Here is a 17,704-nt window from a genome sequence, read left to right on the forward strand (position 1 = left end):
GTATTTGTGATGTTCAGTTATTTCATATTTTTTTCAGATTACCTAGCCAAGCATGGACGGCTGAGCGAACCAGAGGCACGACGCAAGTTCTGGCAAATTCTGTCTGCTGTTGAGTACTGCCACAATCGAAACATCGTTCACCGGGACTTGAAGGCGGAGAATCTGCTGCTAGATGGACACATGAACATCAAGATTGCTGGTAAAGGCTGTCACGGTTACATTTACTAAACTTTTGAAACATTACTAATCTTTGGTACATTGGTTCTATTGATAATGAATTGTTGTAAAATATAACAGCTGTTTTATAGTATTTTATAGTTTTATTATTTGTACTACATATTATATACACATTTAACTAATTGGATATTAAATAATATTGAATTTATTGTTATAATAATTATAGTTTTCCTATATATATAATACAATAAATGCACAATTAAATAGGGTTTGTATTTATTTTACTTATGTTTTTTTATTTATGCAATTGGGTAAATGCAAAAAAAAAAACTGTTTTGTGTGTTTGCTTTTATCAAAATTGAAGTGGAGACTTTGGATTAAAATGTAAAACATCATTTAAGTTTGTAGCACCTATATACATCTGAAGGCTGGAGTCAGAATGGCTTGGAATTTCCTTTGCCTTAGAAGATTTTCACCTACGTTTTTGTGATTTCGCCTTGGTTAAATAAAGGGTGTGATGGACCGTTTATTAATCAAAGCTGTACCACTCAGGATGATGACTCAGTTGGTGGAGCCACGAGTTGCGTCAAGAGCACACAGGTGCTTTCTGTGCTGAGCTATATATCCAGACTAAGGTTCATTTGCAGTTTCATTTGAATTTGAGCAATCAAGAGGTTACTAACTATAAAGTGAGCCAGGCTTTGAGCATTCATGCTAGGCTCTCAGCAAAACGAGAGCTTCCCACACACATATGTGCACACACATTCACACACAGACCAAACATTGTCAGTTTCCCTGACACATCAACCTGCTATCTGCCCAAAACTCCACTATCATGTTGGTAGAATATGATGTTTGGCACAGCAAGTAATGCAGTGGACAGTCACAGAGGAGTGTCCCACAAGGCTTTGTTAAAGGTCCTTTTTCTTTTAGCCCTCACACTGATTCACAGTCTGCCTCTCAGAAGATGACTGAAGTTGGGTCACTCAAAGAAAGGTCATCAGCCTTTAATGTTCCACTTCAAACATTTATCCCCTTGCATCATGACTAAAAGACAGTGAAGCTCTAATCTATAAACCATGAATACATATTTCCATATTATACAGATATAAAGAGCAAAATATGTTTCAATTTACAGTGGTTTTATATTGTGATTACATGACATGACATTACAATTTCAAAGCATGAAGCAAGAGAAACTGTTTTCCCATAAATCATGTTGAATGAGCAAACCCGTGGGAGTTAAAGACTTCCTGGGGGTGGGCAATGATTGGGAAACTATGAAAATTGTTAGGATTGGATCCCCAGAGATATTTACACAATCAGCCTCCAGCACCAAGCCAAGTGCACAGCATGTTACGTATGTCCACTGCATGATGAAATTATGAGAGCCAAAGATATTGACCTCAATGAAAGCTTTTAAAGTAACAAAAAGATCAGCTCTGCATGTAAATATGGCACTAGCCAGTGCTTTCCAAGCTGCAGGAGTTAAACTCTAGGGCTGGATGAAATTGAGTGATTCCTGTATTGAATGTTGAGTCTCACTCCTGCAGTGTCTGCCGCTGGACTGCCTAGAGCATTGACGTCAATTCCTCCTGCTCCGCATTCAACTCATGAAGTGGGTCAGCGCAACTGATATGGACTCATCATACTGGCTTATTACATCACAATCACAATGTAAAATGAACAACGCTGCTTTTTATCTCTCCCTTAAGGTTCACATTTTCATTTTATGAGGCCCCTGAAGCTCAGAATCTAGACAAACTCATAATACTCACTGGAAGTAAAATGAAGATTTTATTTGTTTTATTTCTTTTTTATATAACCTTAAAATATTATAATTGCGATCATTTCAATAATTGAACTTGTTTATTTTTCTTAACACCTTGGCATTTTCTCCCGTTTTAAGCAGAAATTTAGTGAAGTCTATGCTTAAAACAAGAAAATCCCAATGTAAGGAAAAATAAACCTAGTTCAAGATGTAGCCTATTGTTTGTAAGCAGATCCTAAGATCCTTTTATGCTGTTCTTGTTTAAACGATCTGTAGATTTTTGTTCTTCTTCTGGAAAACATATATACACACATATACATAATATAATATGTAAGTTGTTGTTGTTTTTTTGCAGTTGCAGTTATGAAAAAATACAGGCTTGTAGCTTATGTTTTAAAGGAAGGTCGGCCGTTATACACAAGGACTTTCATATTTTTTTCAAGAGCTATATTTGGCAGTCTCGCATCACTGTCTTTGACTTCTGGCAGTGGTGGCCTTTGTATATAATCTCTGAGCACTTTGTAAAGCTCATCCAACCCATTGAAGTAAGAGTGAGGTGGTGATGGTTTCCATCTTCAGGGTTTGCACGGCGTGATCCATTAAGCCCTATTACAGATGCTGCTCAGCGACCCACTGTTCCTTCATTGGCTGTTGTCAGCATACCATATTATACAACATTTGCCAGTAGATGTAGTGTGGTATATAATGCAAATTTCGTCACATAGGAATTTTAAGTGACCTTATGTAATATAGTCAACTTTTCTTATAATTACACAATGTTACAAAAACATAGTATGAATCAAGTCACTGTTTATTTCTTTCATAAAGACACAATGAAATTGTTTTCCAGCGCAGTTTTGATGTATTAGCTATTGAAACCGGAATTTGAAAGGGTTTGTGTCTTTTATAAAATAGCCGTTGGACTTTAGTTACATCACAGCCATGATATTACATGCAGTATTACAGGGAGGGATTTTCTTTTTTTTTAGAAAGCATTGATTGGAGAGAGATTTAGCCTACACTGCAGATATCTTTGCTCTGTTTTCAATAAGTGTGTAAAGTAAAATGACTTTACATTTTAAATGCTTAAATCGAAAATGAATATTTGGAGAGGACTAGCAAATATATGCCCTCAGACACTCAACTCACACCGCAAACTCAGATATTGTTTCCTGGGATTTGAAATATTTTAAAATGCTGTCTATATATAAATTGCTGTCTGTCTGTACTGCAAAATTACACACTAATGGCAAAGTTTGTGTGGAAATGATTTTTTTATTTTATTTTGGTAATGGCCTCTCAATGAGTACAGCACTAATATTAGTCATCAAAGTAGAAAGAAGTGGGCTGCAAAAGCATCGTTCTGTGAGCTTTGAGGATGTGTGGAGGAAATGTGTTTTTGGCTTGGGTTATTAGAGAAGCATGTTTTTGCAGTGTCTGTACTTTCAGAGTCATGAGTAGTAACTTTACAGTAAGGTAAACTTTACACCTCTTTCCCAACTCTCGACATTTGATGACAAATGATTCAAACACTTACAGGATCCATCATTCATTTTTTGCCACACTTGCCAAAACTATAAAAAAGTATATTATAGTAAAATATGTCTCACCAGTCATAAACCTGCTAGGCATTATTTTTATGAATAGTTTATTCATATAAGCATCTAGAATTTTAAAGTTGAGATTTGGTCCTGGAAAGGTCATGGAAATGAAATGTACACTGCCTTTCAAAAGTTTGGGGTCAGTACGATAAAAAAATAAATAAATCAATGCATATATCCAGCATAGATTCATTAAACTGATGTTCAGTACTGACATCAAAACCATTTATAATGTTACAAGAAATAAAAGCTAGTCTCTTCAACTTTCTGTTTATGAGACATTGAAGACTTAAGTAATGGCTGCTGAAATTCAGCTTTGCTATCTCAGAAATACATTTACATTTTAAAATATATTAAAATAGAAAGCAGTTATTTTAAATCGTAATAATATCTCAGAATATTACTGTTTTTATTGTATTTGTGTGCATAAGAGACTTTAAATTTTTTTTTAAATCTTTCCAATCCTAAACTTTTGAACAACTGTAATTTATTAAATCAGTTTATAAGAATATGTGTAGGGTTTTTGTTAGAAGTATTTAATCAACTTTTTATTTTTAAACAGCAGTCACAAATGACTGGGAAAGTTCACAAGTCACTAGGTATCGGAACCTTGGTCGCAAAATCAATATTGTAATGAAACCTTCCCGTTTGTTGTTCCCTGCTATGTCCTTGAACCCAGACATAGTAAACCCTGTCAGTTTCGTTCTTATATCACCTTTCTCTTATTTATTTTTTTTCTCATCCTTGCAGATTTTGGCTTTGGAAATTTCTTCCAGTCAGGAAAGCCCCTGGCCACATGGTGTGGGAGTCCTCCATATGCCGCCCCGGAGGTGTTTGAGGGACAGCAGTATGAAGGACCCCAGCTTGACATCTGGGTAATGCCGGCGTATCCATGCAGGTTCACACTGCAGTGTGTTTGACAGTTAATGATTAGTGAGTCAGCTGACTGTTGTTTGTGTTACCACCTATTCAACTTTTGAGAACTCTGCTGACGTCAAAGCATAAACCAAACACCCTGTGGTCCGTGTGAGAGAGATAGAGATCAGATCATGTGAAAGCTCTCTTGCTCTCTTTTTACTGCCATTAAAGAAAGAGTTTACCCAAAAGTGAAAATATGTTACTTACCCTCAAGTCACTTCCAAACCCTTTTTTTTTATTAGGCAAGATTCTCATATACAAAGAGAAAAGAGCAGCATTAACATTCTGCTAAACATCTTCTTTTGTGTTCCTGAGAAAAGAAACTCATATAAAGTTAGAACTGATATGAGGGTGAATAAATGTTCCTTTTTAGGGTGATCTATCCCTTTAAGTGTGTGCACCTGCACATTTGCACATTATAATCGTGTTATTCATCAGTGAGCTGACGCTGTGTGTGTGTTCCTGCAGAGTATGGGGGTGGTTTTGTACGTACTGGTGTGTGGCGCCCTGCCCTTCGATGGCCCCTCTCTCCCCGTCCTGCGGCAGCGTGTTCTGGAGGGCCGTTTCCGTATCCCTTACTTCATGACAGAAGGTGAGACGCTCTGGTAGCACACGAAGCTGCCGCTCAGAGAGTTTTCTGGCAGCAGATGCTGTTTTTTCATGAAATTCAAGCCTGGTCAATTAAAACATTCCATAAGTGCTTAGCTACAGTTTGTGTGTGTGGACTGTATAAAGACGGAGGGCTCTAACTGCTCTGAGATGTTTAGCAGTGGAACACGAAATGAGTCATGATGATCCACTAGTGATCGTCCTGTAAACGTCTAGTCTGTTAATGAGGTTGACTGGTAGGGATGCAGTGATATTAAATTCTGGTCGAGATTAAAAAAAAAAAACTGATTTATTCTATTGATGATAAGCCAATTAAGTTCCATTATATACAATTAATTTTAAATGCTACAAGTGAATTTAAGCATCACAGCATTATATGTACATGTAAAAAAATGGATATACATTTTGAGATTTGCTAAATTACATTTAACAGTTTTATTAAATTAGCATTTTCAAAGATTAATTTACAGGGAACATTAGATGATGCCAAAGGTAATCTACACTTCCTGTTCATTTGGGTTGGGTAATATTTATTATGTTACTTATTATGATTTATTATGTTATTATATTAAGTCTTTTATGCTCACTAAAACTGCATTTATTTGTAGTTATTGTGAAATATTATTGCAATTTAAGATTTCCATTTTCTACTTAAATAATAATGCAGTTTTTTTCCTGTGATTCAATATTAAATTTTCGGCAGCCATTTCTCCAGCATTTAGAGTCAAATGATTCTTCAGAAATTATTACTAATGTTGTTTTGGTGCTTTATAAACATTCCTTATTATTATCAATGTTGAAAACGGGTGTGCTGCATAATATTTTTCTGGAATCTTGTGGGTACTTTTTTTCATGACAGTTTTGATCAATTAAATACACCCTTGCTTAATAAAAGTATATTACTTAAAAAAAAAAAAATTATAATAATAATTTTATACTGACACCAAACTTTTAAACGGTAGTTAAAAAAAATATGGAAATGAGCGATCAATTAAAAAATTATGCAATTATTAAATGAAATCAATGAATATATCTTGCTATATTATGCATCCCTATTGACTAGTGTATCAGAATTTTTTTTATTTTCGGCCTTTATTATGATAGTACAGTATGTAGACAGGAAGTAAAGTGTGGGGGGGGTCTTAATTCAAGCCCTTATGTGTCTCAGAGTGAAGCTGAGCGTTACTCCTCAAATGAAAAGAACAGCGTGTGTTTTTCCTTTACATTTCCTTTTCAAATGCTCTCATCACACAGGATTTCACTCCTACAGAGTATCGACCCCTCCTCAGCATGCTCTTAGCCAAGAGTGCTAGTACACACTACACACTACATGCTACACACTCCTCTACACCGTGAATACAGCACACGCACCGTTGGGAAAGATTATGAGCGCCTGGTGGGTTATACAGGGAGTTTTGGCTTACTTCTCCATGAAGGAGGAGCACTTTTCCAGAATTATCCTGGACGGAACATTCAGGAACTTGCACAATAATGGCATTATCTTCTATGACATGTATTGTAGGACAAATGTCATAAAAGCAAACTTTCCTACATTATTTTTCTAATAATTAGAGGGTAAAATAAAATTATGGATAAGGAAGATAATTTAAGTTAGAAATTTGGGGTTTAGTACACTGTAAAAAGAAATTAACACTTCTCACTAGCAACTAGTTGCTTAGCATGCCTATTAATATATTTAGCTGTTTATTAGTAGTTATAAAGCACATTCTGCATGTCCATATTCTACATACCTAATCCTGCTCAATACCTAAACTTAACAACTACCTTGATATTGATAAGAAGCTAATTAGTAGTTTGAGGCAAAATTCATAGTTAATTGTTAATTGCAAGAATTGGACCTTAAAATAAAGTGTGACTAAAAAAATTCCTCAAAAAACCTAAAAAAAAAAAAAAAAAAGTTGAATCTCATATAACTTAAACTTGAAATTGGTTAAATTATTTTGATGAATTAAAATATGGAAAAACATTTGTTGCCATGACTCTTATGAGTCTACATTGTCTTTACATGGCAAAAGCCCTGCAAAAGCTGCATTTTAATCTGCATATACTGTATATCAAAAAAGGTGCATTTAAGCTGTTGCTTGCTGCATAGAGGCAGTGCATTTACACAGAAGTTTTACAGCTGTACAGTTTTTTTGTTATATACAACAGTAATATTTAATTAAATTCAATTTTATTTGTATAGCACTTTTTACAATAAAAATCATTGCAAAGCAACTTTACAGAAAATTAATGTTTCTATAATATTTAGTAGTAGCTTATCAGTGGTGACTCAGTTTTTGTACATATGGCAGAAATGTACGGAAAAATCAATTAAAGACGTAATCAAACAGACAACGAACACTATTAACAGCAATTATTATGATGCAATTAAACTTATTGCAAAATTCGGTAGTTCTGTAGGTTTTTCCAGGGTTGACATAATCTGAGGTCCTCTGAGGGGTTGGCACCGTCTCTTCTCAGGTGTTCTGGATCCAGAGAGAAGCTTGTTTAAATCCTAGATTACATGCCGTGGCAAAACAGAGAAACAAATAAAGACCAAGTGTTCCAACCAAGTAAAATTTATTTGTTTAAGCTAAAGAATAATAATGCAAATTTGATCAGATATAATTGCAGTACAAGATTATGAAATGCATTATTTGAATGCTTGGCCAAAGAGATGTGTCTTTAATCTAGATTTAAACAGAAAGAGTGTGTCTGAACCCCAAAAGTTATTAGGAAGGCTATTCTGGAGTTTGGGATTGTAGTGTGGTAGAAGACTAGTTAGGTACACAGGAGCTAAACCATTAAGGGGTGGAGTGAATGGAAATAATGAGCTGTCTTTAAAACAGTCGTGAGAGGTCTACAGACACTCGATTTTTAAACTTTCTTTTTCAGAGTACTTACATTTTAATTATGTATTGATATATAAATAAAGTTTAAACAAATTTGGAAAAAAAGTTTTTTATACATTTTTTTTTTTTACCTACCCTGCCTTTAAGTTTAGGTTTTAAAATTGGTTTTAGGATTAAAAAATTTTAATCTGGAGAGCCTGTGAGACACTAGAGCAAACAGAGGGAGTTGCACAGCTACAGTAAATACTCCTTGTGCTGGAACACAGTGGGATGTCTTGCTGGAAACATCCTCCTCCTGACGGCTCCTAACACAGGAGCTAAACCATTAAGGGCCTTAAAGGTAAGTAATAATATTTTGTAACTGATACGGATCTTAATAGGCAGCCAGTGCAGAGTAAATTGGGGTAATATGATCATATTTTCTTGACCTGGTAAGAACTCACCTGGCAACCCCCTGGCAGTGCATTACAATAGTCCAGTCTAGAGGTCATGAATGCATGAACTAGCTTTCCTGCATCAGAAACTGGTACCATGTTTCGTGGCTTGGCAAGGTTTCGAAATGGTGTTTTTGTAACATGGGAAATATGATTTTCAAAAGACAAGTTGCGGTCTAATATAACACCCAGATTTTTGACTGTAGATGAAGTATAAGTACATCTGTCTAGTTGCAAATTGTAATCTTCAAGATTGTGTGTGCTGTTTTTTGGTCCAATAATAAGTAATATCTCTGTCTTATCCGAATTTAATAGGAGAAAATTATTGGTCATCCAATCTTTTACATTTTTAACACGCTCTGTTAGCTTAGATAATTTAGAAGTTTAATCTGGTCTCAATGAGATTTATAGTTGAGTATCATCAGCATAACAGTGGAAACTAATCTCACATTTTCTAATAACATTACCAAGGGGCAACATGTATATTGAAAATATCAGAGGATTTAAGACAGATCCTTGTGGCACTCCATATTTAACTGGTGATAAATTAGATTACTACCCATTTAAATATACAAAGTTGTAGCGATAGGACATGTAGGATTTAAACCATCTTCGAACCTGCCCTTCAATACCTGTATAGTTTTATAATCGATCTATGAGTATGTGATGATCTATGGTGTTGAATGCGGCACTAAGATTAAGTAAAACTAGCAATTAGATGCTTCTTGTGCCAGACCAAGTCTGCAAGTCATTTGTAATTTTAACAAGTGCAGTTTCAGTGCTATGGTGGAGCCTGAAACCTGACTGAAATTCTTCTAAGGCTGCACTGATGCTGCATCATTTGCATACCATCTGATTCTCTTCTGATACTGGGGTTTTTATGCAGATGTTAAAGTCCACAATACTTCTGAAACAAAGTTCTATGGGCTAAACTTGAACTTTTTGGGTAAATATAATGTTCAGGGAAAACAAAGCACTGCATACCAACACCAAAACGTCATCCTTACAATGATTGAAGAGGTGAAATGGTGTTGAGCGTCTTTGAACAGCCAAGATGGCAGGGAAACAGCAAGCAAATTTCACAGTACCAGCCTATGCAGTTAGTGAAGGCAAACCAGGCAAAAAAAGGAAGACAGTAACAGTACAAGAAAAGGCAATGAACAAAAAGTCTTTGGATAAACAAAGAAATAAAACGCGAGTTAATATCGGCGTGGCTTTCCAGCAAGGGCAAGAACTGAGGGAACTCAAGGGGCTGAAAAGTGACTCCTTGATGGCTTTATTTCTGCTGGACAGGTAAATCTTTCTTTTTGTATTTTGATCATACATATTTTTTTCATGAAGCATGTGTCATTAGCACACGTAGCTGCGTAATATAGCTAACATAACATTACTTAGCGAGCCGTAGTAGAGGCTTTGGAAGGAGCCCAGAAGGGAGGGGGTGGAGTGAATGGAAATAATGAGCTGTCTTTAAAACAGTCGTGAGAGGTCTACAGTCACTCGATTTTTATACTTTCTTTTTCAGAGTACTTACATTTTAATTATGTATTGATATATAAATAAAGTTTAAACAAATTTGGGAAAAAAGTTTTTTATACATTTTTTTACCTACCCTGTCTTTAAGTTTAGGTTTTAAAATTGGTTTTAGGATTAAAAAATTTTAATCCTGGGCTTTAAGGGATACTTTACTCAAAAATTAAGATTCAATTATTTCCACACCCTCATGTTGTTCCAAACGTTTATGCATTTTTTTTCCTCTTTAACAAATCAGAAGATATTTAAGAATGTTGGCAGCCAAATAGCTTTTGTTCCCATTGACTTCCATTGTATTCTTTGTCCATATAATGGAAGTAAAAGGAACCAAAACTTGTCACCTTCATTCTTCAAAATACTTTGTTCCATCTAATAAGAAAAAAAGTTATACAGGTTGTTACTGACATGAGAAGTAAATGATAACCAAGTTTAAATTTTTAATTCATAAATACGGTTCTCAATTTCGTCTTTTAAAGCACATGGTGATCAAAAAGCTAGAAATATCAGACAGTATAACATATCAGTTTGCATCTGAAGAACCATTCATCCTAAAATCAAGGTTCACAAACTGTTCCTCGCAGCTGTATTTATGCATATGATTTCTACATGAATATGGTAATATGATTCTCTGATTCCCGCTGCTGAAGTGAGGGAGCCGTCAGGAGGAGGATGTTTCCAGCAAGACATCCCACTGTGTTCCAGCACAAGGAGTATTTACTGTAGCTGTGCGACTCCCTCTGTTTGCTCTAGTGTCTCACAGGCTCTCCAGCAACCGTACATGCAGCAGATTAACAGAATGAGCATGTCTTGAATAAAATGGTCAGCAATGAGATGCAAAGGAGCATTGAGAACGCCCACATCATCACCAGTCACGTGGCAGCAGTTTCATTCAGCCTCACTGATTCAGGCAGACATGGTCAATAGTCAAGAGCACAGTGACAGACAAAAGGCCTTGTGCGTTCTTAGATGAGATCATGTGTTTTGGGTTTGTGTTAGTCCAACAGTGTTTGTTGGATGGTTTTTAGCTGTAGACAGGCTGTACCACAAATCAGGTCCCAAACATTTGACGGTACAGGCTGTCACCACTTCTGAGTGTACTGTTTGCCTCAGATGCAGCAGTGTTTACTGTGAAGCAAACACACGGTGAACCTTTCAGGTTGAGATTGTACAGTGCTGCTCAGTTCTCACTGCTTAGACAAGCACAGAACTTTCTTTCTGCTCCCACAATTATGATAATACTTGACTAATAATAATAATAGTTTACTGGTAAGTGTTATCAGAAGAAACAGTTCCTCGGCCAAGTAAACTGTAGGCTGTTTGGGTTTTGCAACGCAACATAGTGACTTGGTGCATATGCTGTCACGTGTATTTAGAAATATTTTACAGTGGGTTTTAAATCATTGTAGTACATTTAATGACCATAAATGTTTTTTGTTTTTTGCCACAAAGCTGTATTTTATACTAAATGTATATTAAAATGGGTGTTCTTAGACATGTTAAGCAAAACACGTAGAAAATTGTCTCCGCTTTAATTACTTTTGTGTTTTCCTGTAAAGGCAAAGCTGATTTTTCAAAGCAGATTTCAGCCTTTGCTTCAATGCCTTCAATGTCTCATGATCCTTCAGAAATCATTCTAATATACTGATTTGGTGTATTATTATCAATTTTAAAAACATTTTTGTGTAAACCATTATACATTTTTTTAGGATTCTTTGATGAATAGAAAGTTCAAAAATGTATGTAAATTTGTAACATTGTCTTTTTAAGTCAAGCAAATGTGTTGTTGCTTAATAAAACTATTAATGAAAAAATTGTAATGACCCCTAGCTAGTGAGATTTAAAAACATTACCCATCAACTTGCATTTTCTTTTTGGTGTAAGGGCGGCCAGCTAGTAAGAGCTGTGCAGGTAAACCTCACTCACCTGTGGTCTTTAGTGTCCTTGTTGGCATACCTTCATCTCATGCTGGAAGCGCCGGTTTGAATCCCGGTTGAGTAGAACATGAAGGGTTATACTGGCAAGTGTCATGTTTATCTTTTTTTTTTTTTCTGTGCAGACTGTGAGCATCTGATCAGGCGGATGTTGGTGTTAGACCCCACCAAGCGTCTGTCTATAGGACAAATAAAGGAACACAAGTGGATGGTGATGGAGGTGCCTGTGCAGCGGCCAATGTTATATCAGCAGACTGCAGAGGGGGAAGCTGGTGTGGGAGAATACAGTGAACAGGTGCTCCGGTTGATGCACAGCCTGGGCATCGATCAGCACAAAACCATAGAGGTGAGAAATGACACAAATTTTAAGAAATGAACTTACACTCTTAATGTTCAAAATAGGCTTGACTAATTTGTCTCTTTTTTGATAATTTCTCCATCTGTTCTGCAGTCTCTTCAGAATAAGAGTTACAATCATTTTGCTGCTATCTACTACTTGCTGGTTGAGAGGCTAAAGGCTCACCGCTGCAGTTTCCCAGTGGAGCCCCGACTCGATGCCCGCCAGAGACGTCCCAGTACGATTGCAGAGCAGACTGTCGTCAAGGTATTACTCTTCAAATTGCCTCTGAAAATGAAATTAATAGCAATGTAAATACGGCATTGGCCATGCAGTTGACTGTTTTTGTTGGTCTATCTCTTTTTCTGCACTGTAGGCGAGCAGCGCTGCTCCTCAGGTGAGCCTCCTGCCTCAGAACATACGCCTCCTGCGATCCCCAGCTGTGCCTCAAGCCTCTGCAGACTCCTTCACGTTTCCACAGTCCTCCTCTGCTACAGAACACAGTCTTATGGAGGAGGAGGTTGGGACTCCCAAAGTGAGTGAAAAATGGATTAAAGGTTGAATTATGGGGGAATTAAGCTTTTGTTACTCTGTAGCCTGTAGCATAGCAAATGTTTGAAGATCTCCTAAATTTTGAGTGCCAATACCGTCGTTAGATGAAATGGAGACCAAGAACCAGTCAAAAATATTGTTTTTGTTGAAGGGCAATATTTTTTCACTATATTTTTTAATGTATAGATAGGCTGGATGGATAAAAGACGGTCTATCTACCCGTCTTTTATCCATCCAGCCTATCTATACATTGGATGGATGGATCAAGGACTGATGGATGGATAGATCAAGAATGGACAGACAGATAGATAGATAAAAGATGGATGGATGGATCATAGATAGATAGATAGATAAGCTGGTACAAACATCTGCTGTGACAAGAGTTGAGTCTGACTGCAGACCGTTGAGTGCTCTTGCACTCCTTCCCTACATTGCTGTTAAGCAACTTCAGTCCTTACTAGGTCATGCAGTGGGCCTGGCTGTTTGGTCAGGCCTCCTCATCACGCCTGCTCCCCGAGGAGCCTTTTGTTCAGAACCATCCTGACAGACGGCCAGATTGGCTGCCAGCTTGGCATACAGAACAGGAATAACAGCACAGGAGCCGGCAAGCTCTGCCACTCTTATCTCCTCACTAGAGTCCTAGTTACGCTGTCTTCATTTTTATCTGTCTGTCTCTCTCTCAGTTGTCACTCTGAGATTGTAGTCTGCTCTCTCCAAGACTCTTCTTTCATGCAAATACTTAGTTTTGTTTTAATGCCTTTGTTTTGATGAGGGAGAAGCTGTTTACTTTGATGTTTTTTAGCAGTCATTTTTGTCTCTAGGGCTGGGTATTGTTCAAAATCTTTCGATCCGGTGCCAATTTCGATACCTCAGTTTCGATACCGGTTCCTACCGATACTTTTTTTCGATACCATATGTTTTAAAATCCATTTCAACATCAACACAAATACATTAAACACAAAACTTTTATTTTTCACCTTAATTAAAACAAATTATGGTAACACTTCACACTCAGGATAACATTATTAATACAACTGGTTGTGCTTTTTGGATAGGGGTGCGCCATTCAGGGGCGGACTTGGACCAAAAAGTTGCCCTGGACCTTCTGGCCCACAGCAGCCCACCACATCATAATGCAAACGCCCCTGTTTTGATGTCATTTATTAATTTAATATTTAAGTAAACAGTTTAGGGATTTTAACCAATAGGGCAACTGATCCTCTGTTGAAAAAAAAAAAAAAAAAGCAGCAGCTGTTCATTTAGCGACTCCTAGTGAGTGATACATGCTCATCAAGACACAAACATTCAGCATTTCAGACAATGCGCGTACAGAGAATGAATTCATCTTTCGCGTATCGTAACTTCTGAATGAACACACAATTATATCAAAATAATTGTCTCTGCATGTATTCTCGTATCTTTGGGAAGTCGTGGCCTAATGGTTAGAGAGTCGGACTCCCAATCGAAAGGTTGTGAGTTCGAGTCCCGGGCTGGCAGGAATTGTGGGTGGGGGGAGTGCATGTACAGTTCTCTCTCCACCCTCAATACCACGACTTAGGTGCCCTTGAGCAAGGCATCGAACCCCCAACTGCTCCCCGGGCGCCGCAGCATAAATGGCTGCCCACTGCTCCGGGTGTGTGCTCACAGTGTGTGTGTGTGTTCACTGCTCTGTGTGTGTGCATTTCGGATGGGTTAAATGGAGAGCACGAATTCTGAGTATGGGTCACCATACTTGGCTGAATGTCACGTCACTTTCACTTTTTTTAAACACAGTCGGTTATGTTTTAAGTGAACGTATACAGTGGCCTGCTGCTTAGAGAAATTCGCTGTACCGGATAGTGATGTGTCGTTCGTGAACGAATCATTATTTTGGAAGAATCTTTTAGGTGAACGAATCGTTCTCGTTCATGTAATCCACTGACTCCTATTTCTCGTTCAGTGAAGTTCCTCCCTCCACAGCAGCGCGGCGCTATAAGCAGTGCATACGCAGCTCAGTGAACCGGGTAACAACCATTTCATCCTGTCAAAGAATTACTCAACCTTGAGCCAATAGCCTTCGAGTATGAGATGTGACAGAGTATGTGATTTGTTGAATATAGTGAACGAATACGGCCTTCAATGAACGAGTTTCATATGAGTCTGAACTAGATCTAGAGATCTTATCGTTCGTGAACGAAATGACTGAACTGGTACCCATGTCGTTCGTGCACGAGTTGAATGATTTAGTACATCTCGTTTGTGAATGAACTGATACACATGTCATTCGTGAACGAGCTGAATGAACGGATACATGTCGTTCGTGAATGAAATGAACTGGTACATAGCTTATCTTGTTCATGAACGAAATGAATGAGAGTAAACCGGGTTAGTCTGCCATTTAGCATGTCAATCACGGAAAATGCAAAGCGCAGTTATAGGTACTGTTACGGTGGCCGAGGCAGCTCAACACGCTGCAACTTAAGAAAACACATGCAAATTGAAAAAACATCAGCAAATGAAGAAAACATCTTCATCAGTTTGACAACACAAGTGTTGCAAATCATCACAACACATGCATATAACGAAACGAGCTGCAAATCATCACAACACATGCATATAACGAAACGAGCTGCAATTCATCACAACACATGCATATAACGAAACGAGCTGCAATTCATCACAACACATGCATATAACAAAACGAGCTGCAAATCATCACAACACATGCATATAACGAAACGAGCTGCAAGTCATCACAACACATGCATATAACGAAACGCGCTGCAAATCATCACAACACATGCATATAACGAAACGAGCTGTAAATCATCACAACACATGCATATAACGAAACGAGCTGTAAATCATCACAACACATGCATACAACGAAAAGCGCTGCAAATACTTCACAACACATACATATAAAGAAACGCTGCAAGTCCTCACAACACATGCATTAACAAACGCACTACAAATAGCACTGACCACAATGGAAATGTTTCAAGGAGACCTCAAAAAGTGTCTGACCCGACTTGGATTTGTTTATTGTGCAGTGGCTACTGGTCAGTGGAGTTGTTGGTGAACTTAAAGATGAGTTGTTGTTTTTTTTTATCTTTATCTTTTGGATATTATTAGCCTAAATAAGCTGAATAATTACATGATTAAATGTAAAACATACTTAAGATGGCTAACTTTAATATCCTCAGCTAAATATAATTTCAAGGTTAATGAAAATAAATGTGCAATGCTTCATTAATTGTTTCTTTATGTGTATGTGCTGTGAGGATTTGCAGCGTTTCTTAATTTATATGTGTTATATGTTATATGTTATATGTGAAGTATTTGCAGCGCGTTTCGTTGTATGCAAGTGTTGTTAGGATTTGTAGCGCGTTTCGCTATATGCATGTGTTGTGATGATTTACCACATTTGTATTGTCAAACTGATAAAGATGTTTTCTTCACTGCTGATGTTTTTTCAATTTGCATGTGTTTTCTTAAGTTGCAGCGTGTTGAGCTGCCTCGGCCACCGTATACAGTACTGTGCACATACGCTTGTTTTGATATTTAGCAACTCCACGTTTAATCCCCAATTTATGAATGTGAATATGTAATATACAAACTGTCTGACCAAACAATTAAAATGCTAATTAGGCAAGAAAACCTTGTGCTTTGTTCATCTAAACAACTTAATTAGACTTTATATATTGAATGCGATTATACACACATTTTAATAAAGTCAGATCAGTTTTTGTAACAAGTGAATACGTTCGTTGACTAAAGACATAACACATAATACACTCTTTTTTTGCCACCTGCTGGCATATTTTGTGTAATACGAAGAAATGATCACTGAACGAATCAGTGAACGATTCTGAACGAATAATTTGGTGAACGAACTGGAAATGAACGAATCTCTAGAAAGAATCATAATTTCCACCACTAGTACCGGATAAATTTGTCTCTCTCTCTCTGTTTTTGTAGACGACGTGAAAGGGGGCGTGTTTCAAGATACGCAATGGAGTAGACCAAACTAAACAGGGAGGGTGGGCAAAACACTCATCCAAACAAATGCTTCATTAAATTGGTGCAATACTTTTATCGCATATGTTGCACTTTGCTGACTCGGCATCCACTTTTATAAAGTGTAGCCACACTTGCTCTTTGGCATTGTAAAACGGAAACGTCTTGAGAAAAAACAACTACACTTGTGTTGTGTGACTACGAGTATCTTCAGAAATCCTCCCCGTCACGTCACGTGGTGGTGGACAGCCAATCAATGGCGAATTTAGGTCCTTACATGCACGTATGCTACAAGCTCACACAGACACAGCCGCTTGGCAAAAAAAAAAATGGTCGCTTGGCTTTTGGAACCGAAGTTTGGCACCGAAAGATAAATAAATTTTTCGATACTCATAGTATCTGAGTTTTTCGTTCGATACCATAAAGGCATCGAAGTTCGGTAGCCAGCCCTATTTATCTCTGTGCCTTTCTGATGGTGAGGTGAGACATACACTATGAGTGTTTCCCCTTGAGGCCATCCACAGCTGTTTGGCTTACATAAGCGGGTCAGACTGCAGTCGTCGCTGGCAGTCACACACATTGGACGTGACAGCTGTCCATTCGCTTCGGCTTAGTCGTTCCACTCTTTCTCTTTCACTCTCTCAGTTTGTCACACCACAAACTGTCTGACTTTGTGTGCGCTGGTATTTTACTTCAGAAATGTGGAGTTATTGCGCATTCATGGCTTTCATACTGAACATTGCATCAGCCAGTTCCTCTCTTGAAAAAATGTGTTCAATAAACAATCCCTCACAAAATTCCTCTTATTGTAAAACGTGTATCTGTAAATGTTACCTGTTTCATGTTTGGGTTTGGTTTTGCAGAGGAAATAATTGATGCAAAACTCAGTAGGAAGTCATTTGGATGGTATTAATATTAATGACATTTATGATATTCAAATAGGATATTTAATGCAAAAAAATGATTGTTACACATCGTTTAATTGAAACT

The 17,704-nt window shown here is 37.3% G+C and overlaps 1 protein-coding gene across 1 annotated transcript in view; it reads left to right on the forward strand.

Moving 5' to 3' along the window:
- sik2b (salt-inducible kinase 2b) overlaps window positions 1-17,704 on the forward strand; it is a 44,623-nt gene that overhangs the window by 11,886 nt on the left and 15,033 nt on the right. Inside the window, exons 4-9 of the mRNA XM_059514483.1 lie at window positions 38-199; window positions 4,300-4,424; window positions 4,936-5,059; window positions 11,952-12,172; window positions 12,278-12,430; window positions 12,540-12,698. Coding sequence (XP_059370466.1) covers window positions 38-199; window positions 4,300-4,424; window positions 4,936-5,059; window positions 11,952-12,172; window positions 12,278-12,430; window positions 12,540-12,698 — 944 coding nt within the window. The remainder of the gene's footprint in view (window positions 1-37; window positions 200-4,299; window positions 4,425-4,935; window positions 5,060-11,951; window positions 12,173-12,277; window positions 12,431-12,539; window positions 12,699-17,704) is intronic.

The sequence above is a fragment of the Carassius carassius genome, chromosome 28 (genome assembly GCF_963082965.1).
Source record: "Carassius carassius chromosome 28, fCarCar2.1, whole genome shotgun sequence".
NCBI classification, from domain to species: domain Eukaryota; kingdom Metazoa; phylum Chordata; class Actinopteri; order Cypriniformes; family Cyprinidae; genus Carassius; species Carassius carassius.